The 17,197-nt window shown below is 39.3% G+C and overlaps 1 protein-coding gene across 2 annotated transcripts; it reads left to right on the top strand.

The window, feature by feature from the left end:
• Positions 1-1,780: 1,780 nt before the first annotated feature.
• Positions 1,781-5,663, top strand: LOC113770845. 2 transcript variants are annotated; one of them, XM_027315453.1, is made up of 2 exons: positions 1,781-2,319; positions 3,542-4,933. In XM_027315453.1, the coding sequence occupies exons 1-2, from the start codon at positions 1,843-1,845 to the stop codon at positions 3,746-3,748; spliced, it is 684 nt and encodes a 227-aa protein (XP_027171254.1). In that variant the 5' UTR covers positions 1,781-1,842; the 3' UTR covers positions 3,749-4,933. The 2 variants fall into 2 exon arrangements, with proteins under 2 accessions (XP_027171254.1, XP_027171255.1); XM_027315454.1 differs by lacking the exon at positions 3,542-4,933 and adding an exon at positions 5,268-5,663 and having other exon boundaries at positions 1,782-2,319.
• Positions 5,664-17,197: the final 11,534 nt, after the last annotated feature.

The following is a 17,197-nucleotide window of genomic DNA, read 5'->3' as shown; positions in this document are numbered from 1 at the left end:
ATTATCAGTTGAGCACATGATGGAACATATGAAAAACATAAACATGATGGAACATATGAAAAACATAAACAGAAGATAAAGCACATGAACAGAGCACTAAATTCTCTTAGCTCTTTGACACAATGAGCATACAATTGGCCTATATAAGGGAGATTGGTGATTTCTCCCAACAAACGAGTGTTATCCTAGCACTGCTAGAATAGAAATTTTCAGGCCCGTCCTACTGCTACACCAGCTAAAAGGGTGAACCTACAGCAAATAACAAGCATACTTTGCTTCATCTAGAATCCCAGAAAACCAATATTGAAACCTCAAAGTAAACACTACGAACAAATATATAATTAACATTATAAGCAACTGAACTGCAAAATGCAGTTCAAGATGTCTAGTATAGTATTAAGTGTAATTATCAAAAATTACATGGCCCCATATTAATACATGGTTAATTGGTGTAGGAAAAGCCTAAGGAACATTCATGGTACATTTGGTAAGCGTTTTAACTCCAAAAACGCTTACCAAATGTACACTTATCAAAAATTACATATGTTCCAAATAATTGCAGCTATTGTTGTAATGACTTTATCGAGGCAAGAGCATCCACATGCACCATTGCGTGTTTGGGTTGTGGGTTATGCATCTGGCTGTGTAGCCATCCTCCCTCTCCTTTATATATATACATGTATATTTATATATACATGTGTATATATATATACATGTGTACATATATCATAAAGTTCTTCATCAATATGTGTGGTATAAATATACTGTATATTTGTGTGATAACCGTTTGTTTGTGTGGATTAATATAAACGGTTATTTGTGTGGTATAAATATACTCTTGCAATGTTCGGTTATATAAATATACAGTAAAGGCTCGAGAAATGGGGTACTCTTGCAATGCTTTTACTGTGGTCGAGATTAGTTCATATTAATTTGTTTCAAGAGTTAATTATCGAATGTATATTTATGATAATGTTTAAATATACATGTGTAATCTTCCCAACAATAGCTGTAATATTAGACTCTATAATGGGGAAAAAATAAATAAATATTTATATGTATATAATTATATATAAAATATATAATTTAATTAGTTACAAACTTATGATAATGATATATTAGTTATATGTATTATATAATGTATAATAGTATATGTAATATAATTGATATTATCAATTATACTAATAATTATATATGTGTACTAATACAAATTATTGATCGGTTATACTAAATTTACTAATATATTTATACTAAATCCCTAATTACACTTAATACAATAACATTTTTTTTTCTCAAAAAAAAGCACAAGTACAATAATGAATTAGTGATTGTATTTGTGCTAAAAGTGATAACTTGACTACTTTAGTTGTATTTATTTCATCATGTTGGATTGTATTCAAATAACTTTTGTTTGATTGTTTTTATAAGTTTCGATTGTGAAATTATAATGAATAATAATTTGATGATGTGTTGATATTTTAGTACTTAATTATTTGATAAATTTTAACTATAATAAAATTATATAACAAAATTTTATTAGTCTTGCGAGGACGCCCGCAGGGGAAGCGAGGCGGGGGAAATTTGTAGGCAGCGGGGCGCGGTTGGAGAGGCGGTATGCTAGAACTGTTTTAACAGGCCGGGAACAAATTAGATATAAAATTAAAATTTGAGGATTAAATTAGCCAAAATAAAAGCTGAGGGATGAAATTGGCTCCAGCCAAAAAGTCAAAGGACTCAATTGGTCGTTTTCCATTAAAGAGAATAAAGAAGATTGTCTTGAAGAGATACTCAAAGACAAACCTAATACAGGTACAAAAGCTAATCAAACACTACGCCTCAACAATGGTCCACCTCTGCCTCACTAAATCCATCAACAGTGGGATCGCATTCTGGTTTTCGAATATTATTCTTGTTATCAACAATACTCGTGAGCATATCATCCTTAAGAAGGGGAGAAGGGAGTATTGCAAGGAAAAAGAGAGCTGGGTGGACTATCCCATTGAGAAAGGGGAAAGAATTGGGCCAGGTGAGCATGCCTGCTGCTGTGCGTCGAAATTTGTGAAGGAATGGAGGCGTACACTGAAGTTGATGCGAAAGTATTCGGAAATGAGGGTTTCCCTTGAGGGTGAAGATGACAGGAAAGCGAAGGTGCTAGCACTTCCTGAAGTTATGAACAACATAGCCTTCGTCTTCAACATGGGAGACAACAATCAGTTGGTAATGGAAAGTGTATCAAGGGAAGAAGCGAAAAGCAGAAAAATCGAGCCTTCTCTTTGGAAGAAGCTTGAGGAGATGAAAGTGCAGTTTATATCAGTCGTGGTAATTTAACTTTTCCTCCTCTCTAGCTTCCTGTCTGGTGCTTGTGTGTTCGTGGATTCTGCCTGTACTGAATTGCTCTATTTGTCCTTTTCCTTTTCACATTTACCTTAAGCATTGGGTGATTTTCTTTCTGGCATACTATTTATCAGTACAATCAGGGATTTGGTTTCATGTCTGTGAGGTGAAACATCTATCTGTTTTATTCGCCATAAGCTATCAGTACAATAGGCAGATTTCTTAATTGCCTTTGCCATAAGTGCCATCAAGTGTCACATCCTTAGACTAACATATCTATCAATCCAAATGTGGCTTTAGTATGTTGTACCATTTTGTGCGCTTTAGTTGCTTTTGGCTCAACTGTTAGGGCCGTAGATTGTGGACTAAAGGACTTTTTTGCATTCTCACTTGGTTTAGATGTTGAGAGGCAGCTCAAACCCAGAATTAATTCAGACAAAATGTCAAATTAAACTGAGAAATCAGATTGTGAGCCCAATGATATTTATTGATTCAATTCTACAATTGAGAACAGAGGGAATGGAAAAACAGGTAGGGGGCCATAGAAAGGAAGAAATCTCTTTGGAAGAGTTCCCCAAAATTACACAAAGATTATCCAAAAAGCTGAAAGAATCATTGATGTAGCTCGAGTCCAACGAATGCACCCCACCCAAAACCGCCGCGTCCTGCTTAAAATTCTGATTTAACAATCTTAATTACCTTTCAAATTTCTGTTAGTTCTTTCTCACATGAGGACGCCCCTTCTTCATGCCTCCTCCAATTTTATTCTCAACTGCTTGAAGTCTATCTATATTGAGAACTGTACTTAGCCAAGCACTCCACTCCTAGCACCATATCACTTCCCCCCAATTTCAAGGTTCTGACCTCATGCTGAACCTCATAATCACACATTTTCCAAATCACAGGGCTGCATACTCCAGTAGAGACTGACTTCCTTTTTTGCAATTGGGGCAGGCAGTGGGTTGGTACTCCCTTCCTTCCATTTGGTTTCCCTGACTGTACCACCATCCATAAAGCTATAAGTACTCCCATTTTTTTTTAAGATACACAATTGCTTCCCTTTTTAACTTTAATTGTCTTGTGCTTAGAACCCCCAGCTAGAGCATGAACTCAAAGTTCCTATTAGAGTATCTTTGTCATCCCCTTCACTCAGTTATAGAATCCATCACTCACTTCCCTCTTCTCCCTTTTGCTTCTGCACTCACAGGATCCTCCCCTCTTTCTGAGTATATGGGGTTCAGCTTGGCATTCTTACGCACATGCCCAAACTGAAGGGTTCATCGCATGTGAAACAGAGTCCCTTCTCTCTTTTCTCCTGGAAATCTGTAGGTGTAGTTCTTCTGAAGTTATTGGGAATTTTGGTCGTGTTTTTGCTCTTGTTCTGTTTGGGTTTATAACATCCTGTGAATTGTGACTGCAGTTTGGAACCGGATTCAGGCTTTTTTCAGCACAGTATTCTTAGAATTGGTTGATGGCCATTTATTAGAGAAGTGTGAGAGTCTCATGGGAGGAACCTGAGTTCAGTGATCTATTCAGTTTGTTAATGGCATTCGTAGTTTTCTCTTGCAGCAAATAATCTTCCATGGTATATTGGTATAACCGGTTTAACCATACTTTTGATCTCTTCTTTTAAACAACTCATAAACAGAGGAACATAGTAGGGTTCTCGCATGGGGATAGGGAAGGCATGACTAAAGCTTCCAGAATTTCAAACCTATCTTGGTAATCCCCATTATTTTTGGGCCTCCTCCCCCAGTCACATGCAAATCTGTGTAGAGAATTCTGCTCATTTTATCTCCTGCTGCAGGACCAAACATCTGCGCTCTTTTCTTCAAGTATATCCTAGCAATAACAGTCTTCTGCTCTGGTGGAATTCAATGGATCTCAAAGTATTTGTTAGCCTTTCTTGCCCATTCTCATTGTCCCTTTCCATCGAAATGGGGAAAACTTGATCTTAGGCAACCTTCCCCCTATCTGCCCATCGTTTCTGAAAGATTTGTTCCCAGATGGTTAATTTCTGTTGCTTTCAGAGTCTCTTCATTGTATAAAACATGATTAAATGGCTCCATCTGCAAGAAACTTGAATCCTATTTGATTCAGCATAAGAAACAGATTCAAGGTCTTAACTGCCTTTGCCATAGCTGCCACCAAGTGATCTTACATTGCATCTAATTCCTCTTCAAGTTTTTCCATTAAATTCTTGTCTATTTGCCACACGTCTAAGACTCTCAAGCTCATCTTGCTTACTAGGAATTCCCTTTACTTTACCACCCAAATCTCATCAATTTTTGCCAATCGCTGTGAAATTTTCTTCTGGGACATTACTCAAGCAATGTGCTTCATTTTTGGGTTGACATATCTATCAATGCAAACATGGATTTAGTATATTGTACCATGGTGTGCTGGCAGTTGCTGTTAGCTCATGCTGTCAAGCGCTCTGTTGTGGACCACACAACTATTGGAACTTTTTTGGCACTGCTTAGATATCTTACAAACAAGCTTGGATTTAAAGCCTTGTATGACATCTTGCTAATTTTCTCCTGTATACTGCCAGAATTAAATGAAATCCGAAAGATTTTTGTTAGATTTCTATGGCATAATGGCCTCATTTAGTTTCATATTTATCATCTATTGTACTATGCATTAATCTTTTTGGAGGCATTACGCAATTGATTTCTGGATTTTAATGCACCTGCAGGTCTATTTTTCAGGATATTTCTTGGTTAATATAGGGTGTTAATGGAATTGTGGTTAAGTTTCCCCTTTGCTTGTGATGCTGCTCATCTTACCGTCAATACCATGACATCCTTTGATACACAGAATCCGAAATTTATAACATGTCTAGTTAATCGTCTGCTATTGAATTTTGCCTTTTGGATAAGTATCTAACAGGTTAACATGCTCATTAAATATTTTCTTTTCATTTTTACTAGAACAAGCGGAAAACTGCTTCTAGCAGTTTGTGCAAGGAAGGGGCACGCGAAGAACTCGGCACAGCCCATGTTTGATTGCAGTAGTCAGCCCCATGTTTGATTGCAATTCTACCTTGTAAGTAGCAGCCCGTAAAGTTCTGACTGATAAAAATCGAACCAAAAGTGCACATGAACCCTGACTTTTTGTGATTAAATTTTTTTATGGTATCCAGACAACAATGTTGTGCCTAGCTACTTGGTGTAGGATTTTGAGTTGATCAAGATTTTTTCTTTGATATGTTAATTGTATGGGCGTTTAGAGATTCAACTCATCGTCTGTTACATTCATCCTAGTGCCTTAAGCAATTTATCAGAAGTTGCAGCTGCAAATTGATTAAGATACGCTTTTGAAAACAAGGAATGCCCCCAGGAGGCAGGAGGGCACTAAACTTGTGGTTTCATTTTTCCGACTCGACATAATTTTGTTTCTGTTGGCCAATTTGACTGCCAAGAAAGCACTATCCCTATCTCTTTTGTCTGTTCCTCTCGGAAACGGACAGAATCCTTGCAAGCAAAGTCAAAAAGACATTGTTAAAGCTTAATAACATTTTCAACAGGAATGGCACCTATATGTGTTATAAAGGGACGCATCAGATACCTGATGATAGTTTTCGTTTTGCACAAAATATATATTGTGTTGCTGCAAATTGACATTTTTAAAGCTTAATAACATTTTCAACAAGAATGGCACCTGGATGTGTTTTGAAGGGGCGTACCAAATACCTGATGATAGTTTTCGTTTTGCACGAGATATATATTGTAGCATCCCATATTGGAAGAGGAAGAGGAAAGGAAATGGTTTAAGAACTTGGACTCATGGGCTTCTTTGTAATTTGTATTAATTCTTTTGGATCAGTGGATTTTGGTTCAAAAATTACTTGGGCCAGCTCGTAGAGTTTGGTCGTGACGGTATTAGAGTGAATCTCGTGTAGTCTCTATGTGAGATATATATGGATTTGACTACATAAGGAAGTGCAAGGAGCTAAGTGCTGTGAGGGAGACTCTAAAGCCCATACGAGTCACCTTTAGAGTTCGAACATGACCAAATGGACAGTTTGGATTCTGAGTCTTTGCAAGGATGCAAAGTCCTAAATGTGGGGTGAATGTTGCATCCCACATCAAAAGAGGAAGAGGAATGGAAATGATTTAAGAACTTGGGCTCATTAGCTACTTTGTAATTTGGGTTAACCATTTTGAGCCAATGAATTTTGATCCAAAAATTACTTGGGTCAGCCCTTGGACCAGGATCAACACATATGTTGTGATGCTGAAAAAGTTTTTTTTTTTTTGGGTGGGGGCCTGGGAGGGGGTGGGGGGGATCTTGAGGCCTTGGACTTAAGGCACTACATAGAATATAGAGTTGGAATTGTATCCTTTGAGTGATGATATGTGGTTTGATATCTGAAGTGGCCATGCCTAGTTAGTACCTCAATGGAAATCTGTGGCATCATTTATAAGTAATTCAGATTAAATTGAAGCCCCTGCAGTAGAAACTGAATGTTTCAAATTTCCTGTCAAGTCTGCAACATTTGTATCGCGGAGGATGGTAAATCTTTTTAGCTTTGCAAAATGTGTTTTCTTTTTCGGTAATAATCAGATGACATAGATAATGAATAATAAGACGAGTTTAAGAGTCAATTACAGTAATTTTAGGGAAGCTAGTCCCTTTACAATCAGTAGCAGAGCTAGAAAAAATTTTTAATGGGGACAAAAGTAATACTAAAATTTTTTACCTACTCTTTTTCTAGTTTTTTAAGCAAAAAAATATTCACCAACAAGTTGAAATGAAAAGTCTTTTTTAACTTATTTCAAATGAAACTCTGTAACCCACATATCTCTTTAGAATATTAATTCATGAACCAACTTAGAAGACCATGTAATTTTTTCACTTCTTTCATCGTGTGGTCACGGAAGCTCCTCAGCGACCGTTGTCCATCTTCCCCACCAGGGATCGAGTCCCATGATTAACGTGCTCGAGGGGAAGGGGCCTCTCCTTTCGGGTTGGGGGGATTAGTCGGGTTCGGTTTATCCGGTGACCTGGATACCCCTCCGCCCGGCAAAAAAAAAAAAAAAAAACTTTGGAGGCACATTTGAAATTATATCAAAATTTTATGAATACTATAGGAATTTAAGGGCCCAGTGCCTCCACCTTAAATCCGCCGCTGTCTACAATCATCACTAAAAAAGATCCTGATTGGGGAGAACAGTAGTTAAAAAGTGAAAACACGGACAAAAGGTATCCATCCATCTTTGCGAGCTCGTCCGCACATCAGTTTGCCTCTCTGTATATATGTTTGATGGTGCATTCACTGAACTGTGAGATTAGCATCCTGCAATGAAAAATGAGAGGAGCAAGAAAGTATCAAAAGAGCAGTTGTTTAACATTGTAATGGCAGTGGATGAATCAGATTCAACATGGAGGTTAGTAATATGATGATCAGTCCAATCTGGAGTCCATCAGGAATACTCCTTAACTCAGCCACTACATTGGTTCAGAAGCCCAAGTTTCGACCACAACCACAATCCATCATCCAGTGCAATCATGAATTAAGCTTTCTGCTTCCGCTTTCTGTGGATTACCTATGGATGAACTATCACAATCACTTTAAAGAAATTAGGAGGAGGGATGGATCTATCTTATGTAGGTAATCTATCTTTTGAGACTAGATTTACATAGGCGAGGACTAAGGCTGCAGAAATCAGCTGTTAATTGAGTGCAAGAAAAGACTAATTTGTTGTTCCATTTCCCTTGGTTCAAAGACAGCTGCATTTCTATTTTTCGATGAGAGCGAATAAGCGAAAAGGAAGAAGGTACCCCAAGGTATGTTAAGAATTGTGATGGATGCAAGAATTTCGAACACTTATGAAACCAACTCCTAAAAGGAAGTTGTGAAAAGTCAGATTGGTAAAAAGGATTAGAAAAAGAAGAACAAAAAGCTGTGGCACAAGGACAGTATCTGAGAATGTGTTCCACAGATTCCCCCATGTTTGATTACAGTAGTGAGCCCCATGTTTGATTGCATTTCAGAGTGTCAAATCCACCCAAGGTCAAAATCCTGATTCAAGGTGTCTGTGGGAAGGCAGCAAAGCTCATAAGCTTCCTTTGAACAGAGCAGTCCACTGCTACTATTTCCCCAGCACAAGTGTCATGCAGCTTAATATCATGACTATGAGGGATCGCAAGGATGCTACAAGACAACTGGTTAGGCAGGTCATAAGAGATTTTTCCCCACTTCCACCCTCTCCCACTACTGATCAAGTCATTCATCAGAAGCTCCTCTTCCCCAAGGTTGAATGGTCCTCGACGATAATCTCTCATGGCTCCTGAAGGTAGCCATTTATCAGTCCAAAATCTGCAGAATGGCCATCATGAATGGCTTATCTCAGACCTTTGTTAAAAAGGTCCAATCCTTTCTTGAGGCCAGACAAATTAGAAGATCCTGCTTTAGGGTGTGGGGTGAGACATCTATTTTCTTAGGTTTTTGAAGCATCAATAGCTTTGTTTTTAAGGCACTAACCCAAGGTTTGTTACGATTAGAAGCTACCTTGCAACAAAATTTAACCATCACAACTTGAGATCAGACTGTTTTAATCCTAAACCATCCCCCCCCTGAGATTTGGTTTTAGTAACAGCGTTCCAACCTACCAAATATGACTTTCTATTTTCAAGAGTTGATCCCCACAAGATATTCCTCTGTTCCCTGTCTATGAACTCACAAAGAGACTTGGGCAGAGGGGTACATTATGCATAAAAAGAGGCAATGGAAGAAATGGATTGTTGAATGATGCTTATTCATCCTGTCATAGAGAGTAAATTGGCTTTCCAGCCATTAAGTTTCCATCGAACTTCGTTAGACGGTTAGTTTTGCGTTTAATTTGTGAATATTTTCTCATTTATTTTGCCAAAAAATAGTGTTAATTGCTAGATTATACTTAAAATAGGTATTCTGCCCTGATGCTATGCGTCAGGTAGGTAACAAAGAATTATTTAACCGACAGGGAGAGCAAGCAGAAAAAAGTTAGGCCGTGGCGGTGGGTTGCATTGGTGTTAGCCAGGCGTTGCTTACATGAAATTGTTGACTGGCAAAATGTTCCCATCCAAGAAGGCCACACGGACATCCATCCGTGTTGTTAGGCATCGGGTAATTGGGTCAGAGTTAGGAAATTGGGTTAGCAAATTGGGTTAGTAATTGGGGTGAGTAGTACACTGAACAGTGTCGTTCCAATTAATAAGGGTTCAGGGAATTATGGCGGTGCAATTGTTAGTTAGGTAGTTAGTAGCGTATCAGCAGAGAAGTAATAAAAGGGGCCCACACATGTACAGTCGTTAGGCAATAACAGAATTCAGTTGCTCTCTTTCATTTCCTTTCTTCTTCTACTCACTTTTCTCTCCCTCTCGCACTCTGTCTTCATTCTTCTTTTTCCTTGATACTAGATTGATCTGAATGAAATTGCAGCTCAGATCCTAACAATTGGTAATCAGAGCCTTAGATCCTTGGAAGTACAACCAATTTCGATGGCAGAAGGCACGAGATTCAGGACTTTGGAAGATCAAGTGAAGCGACAAGAACTCAAACTCCAGGAGTCGATGGAAGCGCTGCTGTCCCACCAGTCGGAGCAGCAACAGCTCAAGGACAAATTGAAGGAATAATTAGAAGAAAACAACAAAAAAATGGAGAATCTGCTGATCGGAATGGAGCAGAACTTTAGCAAATCCTTGGATCAGAAGTTCAACGCACTCCTATCCAAGATGAACTGTACGCAGGACAAAGGCGCTGATAGGGAGGAAAGAATAATGGCGGATCTGCCGCCACTCCTTCCTACACCCCCAAATTATCAGAGGTTGCGACCTGAAGTAGATCAACAGAATGCTTGCAAATGAGATTGGGGTAAGTTCCAGCTTCCAAATCCACCAAAAATAGACTTACAGTTGTTCACTGGGAACAGTCCTAGGGAGTGGCTGCGTAAATGTGACAAATACTTTATAAACTACCAAATCTTAGATCACCAGAAGGTAGAAATAATAGAAATGTACTTAGATGGGAGGGCTGATAAGTGGTTCCAAGGTGTTAAGCTCGAAAGGCCTGGATTGAGTTGGGCAGAATTCGGAGATCTATTGTGTAAACGATTCACAGATAGCACATGTAAGGATGTGGTGGAGGAATTCAACAAATTAAGACAAGAAGGCAGTATAGAGGAATATCAGGAAAAATTTGAGGAGTTGAAGCCGTTGATGTTGATTAAGAACAGGAACTTGGATGAGAACTACTTCATCTCTAGCTTCATTAGTGGCTTAAAGGAAGAGATCAAGCCGATGATTAGAATGCTAAAACCAGCTACACTGATTGAGGCTTTTGAGTTGTCACAGTGGCAGGAGTACTCACTCAAAGCACAGAATAAACACTCCAAGGAGAACTTCAGACCACCTGGGGAGAATAGGTTTGGAATGTCAAAAGGAAATACTTCAGCCTTAGGCAGCAATACCTATAAAATTCCTGCCAATAATAATGTTAAGACTTCTAGGTTCAGTAACAGGCTACAAGAGGATAACAAGGAGTTGAAGAAAATTTCAACACAGGAGCTGCAGTATAGGAGGAGCAAGGGACTATGCTTTAAGTGCGGAGAAAAATACAGTATGGGCCACCAGTGTGCACTAGGGCATGTTAACTGCATGATACTAGAAGAGGAGGACGAGGCTGCTTTTGAGGATGCAATAGGGGAACATGATGAACAAACTGGTAATCCAGGGCAAACTATGGAGATGTCTTTGCATGCATTATCTGATTCCTTGCGCAGAAAAACCATTACATTGACAGGCATACTCGATGGTGAGAAGGTTTTCATACTGGTAGACACTGGTAGCTTTGATAGCTACATTAACAGTGAGAAGGTCATTGGGATGAATATTGACTACAAATGGGTTGATCAACCATTTTCTGTCATCATGGGAAATGGAACCACTGTGACTAGCAATGCTATTTGTCCAAATGTACACTGGATAATCAACCAACATAACTTTAAATTTGATTTAAAGGTGATGGAGCTAGACGGATGGGACATAATATTGGGGATAGATTGGATGACACATTTTAGCCCTATCACCTTTGATTTTCAACAACTAAGGATATCACTGCACCATGAAGGAAGTGAGATTCACTTGCATGGACAAGCTGAGGACTGCGAGATGGACTTGATTAGAGGGAAGGATTTAAGGACATTCATAGAGTACAAAAGGCAAATGTGCATGGCCTTGAAGTATAAAGGTGAATCAGAGGAAAAAAAGGAGGTTATTCTAGAGAAAGTCAGAGAGCTGCTCCAGGAATTTGAAGATGTGTTCCAAACTCCAAGCTCCCTACCTCCCAGCAGGAGTGTTGATCACGCCATTAATCTGAAACCAGAAGCACAACCCTTCAAGTTGAAGCCGTATAGATATCCCCATTGCCATAAGGAGGAAATAGAGACACAGGTGGCAGAAATGCTCCAGAAAGGGATAGTCAAATACAGTAACAGTCCATTTGCATCCCCTGTATTGTTGGTCAAAAAGAAAGAGGAGACTTGGCATTTTTGTGTGGATTATAGAAGGTTGAATGAATTAACCATTAAAGACAGATTCCCCATACCCAATGTGGATGAACTGTTGGATGAATTAACTGGCTCAGTTTACAAAACAAAGCTGGACCTCACGGCTGGATACCACCAGATTAGAGTCAAGCCCCAAGATACATTCAAGACAGCTTTCCAAACTCACTGTGGACATTTTGAGTTCCTAGTCATGCCATTTGGACTCACTAATGCCCCAGCAACATTCCAGTCCCTCATGAATCAGGTGTTCCAACCATATCTGAGGAGGTTTGTACTTGTATTTTTTGATGATATTCTGGTATACAGCCCTACCATGGATACACATGTTCAACATCTCAGGACTGTATTTGAGGTCCTGAGGAAACATCAGCTCTATGTCAAGAAATCTAAGTGTGCCTTCGCTCAGAAGGAGGTTGACTACTTGGGACACACCATCACAGACAAGGGGGTCAGCATGGACTCTTCAAAGGTCAGTAGCATCCTCCAGTGGCCTGTACCTCAGACAGTCAAAGAGTTGAGGGGGTTCCTTGGACTTACAGGCTACTACAGGCGATTTATCAAGCACTATGGCCTGGTGTGTGATAAGTGACTAATTTACGTAATAATTGTATGATATTTTATATTATTTTTAGTCACTTTGGGTATATTATTGGAAGAAAATGATTTATTTTGGCTATAATTGGTATAAAATGCTTTTGTTCAATTAAATGAGGTTTTTATCACTTTTTACTTGGATTTTGTGTATTTTGACAGTTTTGACACATTTTCGTATTTCGGCTATAACTTGAGCTACAATGATCGGATTGAGATGATTCTTGAACCCATTTGAAGATAAGAGATATATCTACAACTTTGGTGAAGACATCTAAATCCAGTTTAAAGGTTTTCTAGGTCAAAATGCCGAATTACAATAGCAAATTTCTACTGGTCGAAACTGGAACAGGGCAATGAGCAGGTAAGGGTATTCCGGTCATTTCTCAGCCTACACAGATCCAAATGAGGTGATTCTTGATGCATTGGAAAGCTAACTCAAAGGGTTACAAGTTTCATGTTTTGGTAAAGAGCTAAATCAGCTTTTATCATCAAGAAAAGTTCAGTGGAAGTTGATGCAAAATCGGAGCAGAGCTGGAAATTGAACCAGAAGTGACCAAATGGTCACTGTAGCAATCCGGCCGGAATTTGGCCGGATTTGTGGCCGGATTCCTGGCCGGATTGTGGTCAGAAAAGGCTGCTTTGTACGCGTAAAACTCAATTTCACCTCCACCAACTCACATGCGTTGCTAGACATGTGAGAAACATCTCCAGCTGTAAAAGGAAGGTGGAGGCCTCATTTCTTGACCATCTTTCATCATAAAATAGCGAAGATTGCAAGATTGAAGGAAGAGATTGGAGTCCATAGCAGAAAAATAGAGAGTGAGCTACGGGAGAAAGCTTGAAGCTGCAGAAATGTAGCTCTTTCATCTTCCTAGTGTTAGTTTAGCTTAGTATAGAGTAGTGTAGCTTTTCCATTCTTGTTTATTATCTAGATTAGGATGAAGATGGAGGATGAAGAAGGCAAGGAAGAAAGCTCATGTGACAAGGGTTGTATTCCTTCCAAACTCTTTATCTTTTGTATTTGATTCCAAGTTTAGTTAATATACAAGTTCTGGATTTTGTGTTCATTATGTGTTTCTAAAGTTTATACCTTGGGTTTGGTTGAACTTTCTATGATTGTTAGTGTTAATTGTTTGGTTATTTGATTGCTACGATTTGAGCAAGTTATTTAGCACTTTGACTCTTTAAATCATGATTAATCTGGTACCATTAATTGTGATTATCTAAGGTGTTGTTTCTGCAATGAAAATTGAGATTTAACACTAGTTCAAGAAGTGCTAAACATAGGGAGTACACTCACGAAAGTAGAGGTGCACTTATGTGGTTTTTAGTGATTCATTTCATGTAATTTCATTGAAGAAATGAACTTGTAGCTAATTTCATAACCATGAAAATAGGTATGGATTAGTTATGAGTATAGTTGATTCACTACGAAAGTAGGTTTCATATGTTTAAGGAAATTACACCATAACTAGCCTAGATGTAGTACTTAATGATCCAAATATAGCACTTGCATGAGTAGTTAGGGATACCACAACCTAAGGAGCTTTCATTTGCTATTTTCTTGCATAATTTCAGTAGGTTAAATTTGTTATAATTCATTGATAGTCTAAATAATAGAGAAGCTTTAGTAATACCGATAATTGTTCACTCTTCCCTGTGGGATCGACCCGATATATACCCTAAACTACTAGTTGATCTGTATACTTGCAGTGAACGGGTGTAATTCGGTATTTTTTAGCTTGTACGTATGTAAAATACCCGTCAGTGTGTAAACCACTTACAGAACTATTGAAGAAAGATAGCTTCAAATGGAACAGCCAAGCACAAGATTCCTTTGAACACTTGAAGAAATTGATGTGCTCAGCTCCAGTACTCCAACTGCCAGATTTTAACAAGTCATTTGTGGTGGAGACTGATGCCAGTGGAAGAGGTATCAGAGCTGTCCTTATGCAAGAAGGACACCCCATTGCTTTTTTGAGTAAGGCTCTTTCAGTTAAAAACTTGGGACTTTCTGTTTATGAAAAGGAGCTTTTGGCTTTGGTAATGGCTGTGACCAAATGGCGGCATTATTTGGTGGGAAATCATTTCATTATAAGAACAGATCACCAATCCCTGAAGTACCTCTTAGATCAGAGGTTGAACACTGCTTTACAACACAAGTGGATGACTAAGCTACTGGGGTTGGACTATAAGATTGAGTACAAGAAAGGGGTCGACAATCAAGTGGCAGATGCTTTATCCAGAAGGCATGCAGCTGTACATCAGGAACAGCTTGGATCCTGTGTGGCTATCACATCTGTTCAGCCTAGTTGGATGGAGGAATTGCAGAAGAGCTATGAAGGGGACACTCAAAGCCAAGACATTATGAGCCAATTACTCTTGGATCCTAATTCACATGCTAACTACAGCCTGCTGGATGGGATTCTTAAGTACCAGGGGAAGATATATGTAGGAGGTGCCAACAGCATCCGAAGTAAATTGATCTGGACTTTACATGACTCAGCCATAGAGGGTCACTCAGGTCAAAGGAACTGCTGGCAAAAGCTCAAGTCCCTATTCTTTTGGCCTGGCATGAAGCAGGGGGTGATAGCATATGTGCAGAGTTGTGAAATTTGCCAGAAGAACAAAGCCGAGCATGTGCCTTATCCTGGACTGTTACAACCCATCCCTGTTCCTAAGCAAGCTTGGCTTCACATTTCCATGGACTTTATTGAAAAGTTACCCAAGTCACAGGGGTACGACACTATCCTGGTGGTGATTGACAGATTCACCAAGTTTGGACATTTTATCCAGCTTACTCACCCTTTCACAGCTAAGTCCATTGCTCAGATATTTCTGGATCACATCTACAGGATGCATGGCTTGCCAAACTCTATCATCACTGATAGGGATAAAGTGTTCACCAGTTTATTCTGGAAGGAAATTTTTAAGTTGGTAGGGGTGGAACTGCACTACACCTCATCTTATCATCTGCAAACGGATGGTCAGAGTGAGAGGTTGAATCAATGTGTGAAGAGCTACCTGAGGTGTATGACAGGTGAACTTCCATCCCAGTGGAGCAAATGGATCTCACTAGCGGAATGGTGGTACAATTCCACCTACCACTCTAGCTTGAACATGACCCCTTTTGAAGCCCTCTTTGGGTACAAACCTACACCATTACCACTTGAACCTTATTTGGATTCAGTGATGCCTGCAGTAGCTGACATGGTACAAGAAAGAAGCAGAATTTCAAGCTCCATCAAGGATCACCTCGCGAAGGCTCAACAGAGGATGAAGCACTTCGCGGACCAACACAGAACTGAGAGACACTTTGATAAGGGGGATTGGGTGTTTTTGAAGCTGCAACCGTATAGGCAACAATCTGTGGCCGTAAGGAAATGCCTCAAGTTGGCTGCAAAGTACTATGGACCATTTCAGATAGAGGAGAAGGTGGGAGCAGTTGCCTATAGGCTCAGACTACCTCCAGATGCAAGAATTCATCCGGTGTTCCATGTTTCATTGTTGAAAAAGAAGCTTGGGCCACTTAAGAGTAGCTCTCCTCAGTTGCCAGAACTGGATGAACGTGATCAGTGTCCACTAAAACCAGAGGTCATTTTGAAGAGGAGGGTTATCATGCGCGGCGAGAGGCCTGTCATACAGTTTCTGATCAAATGGGACCATTTGAGTTATGATGAAGCTTCATGGGAGGACAAGACATTCATTGAGAGTCAGTTTCCTGCGTTCCAGACTTGAGGACAAGTCTGCCTTAATGGGGGAGGAATTGTTAGGCATCGGGTAATTGGGTCAGAGTTAGGAAATTGGGTTAGCAAATTGGGTTAGTAATTGGGGTGAGTAGTACACTGAACGGTGTCGTTCCAATTAATAAGGGTTCAGGGAATTATGGCGGTGCAATTGTTAGTTAGGCAGTTAGTAGCGTATCAGCAGAGAAGTAATAAAAGGGGCCCACACATGTACAGTCGTTAGGCAATAACAGAATTCAGTTGCTCTCTTTCATTTCCCTTTCTTCTTCTACTCACTTTTCTCTCCCTTTCGCACTCTGTCTTCATTCTTCTTTTTCCTTGATACTAGATTGATCTGAATGAAATTGCAGCTCAGATCCTAACAGTTGTCCACAAAAGAGAACAATAAGTCAACAAAAATTAGGGTCAAAAAACAACAAAATTACAAAGCAACCAAGCAAATATAACATACATGTTGAATGAAGGGGAAAATAAATGGCATGATTGGAAAATATGGCAAACACCTAAGGGTAAACTAATACTCATAAATAGCTAAGGTGGCCCAACTCTTCGGATCACAAGGGGCAACAATGACTCAAACAAAAGAGGAATGAAGAACAAATAAATTACAAAGAAACTACAATACTATAGCATGCATCTTCCGGTGTCCCGAGTTACCGAAAAATGTTGCAATGTCCTGAGTAAGGGAGAAACAGCAAATAGCATTATCGAAAAATGAAGCACCTTTAAGGCTAATGCTAATCACATGAAGAGGCCCACGCGGACAATCGGGACATCGCGTGAAATTCCAGCAAAACCACTACCACCCATCAGCAAAAGACCAACACGCCCCTCAAACTCACAAAAACAATGGCATAACCGGCTCATTCTGCATTGTTCATAAGCGATTCACGCTTTATATATGTAAGATTTGATTTTTGGTATTGTTTCTAGGAATTTATGGTGAAAAAAGAGAATAAAAGTGCATTA

This window comes from Coffea eugenioides, chromosome 5 (assembly GCF_003713205.1).
Source record: "Coffea eugenioides isolate CCC68of chromosome 5, Ceug_1.0, whole genome shotgun sequence".
NCBI classification, from domain to species: Eukaryota; Viridiplantae; Streptophyta; class Magnoliopsida; order Gentianales; family Rubiaceae; genus Coffea; species Coffea eugenioides.
Note: the sequence above shows the minus strand (reverse complement) of the source record. Positions and strands in the feature narration are given on the sequence as shown.

What these genes read in the sequence shown, in the direction of transcription:
- LOC113770845 (XM_027315453.1), top strand. Translation starts at nt 1,843, where the DNA reads ATGGTCCACCTCTGCCTCACTAAATCCATCAACAGTGGGATCGCATTC. An exon ending in TGCAGTTTATATCAGTCGTG is followed by an intron (nt 2,320 to 3,541) that starts GTAATTTAACTT and finishes CTGCACTCACAG; the next exon opens with GATCCTCCCCTCTTTCTGAG.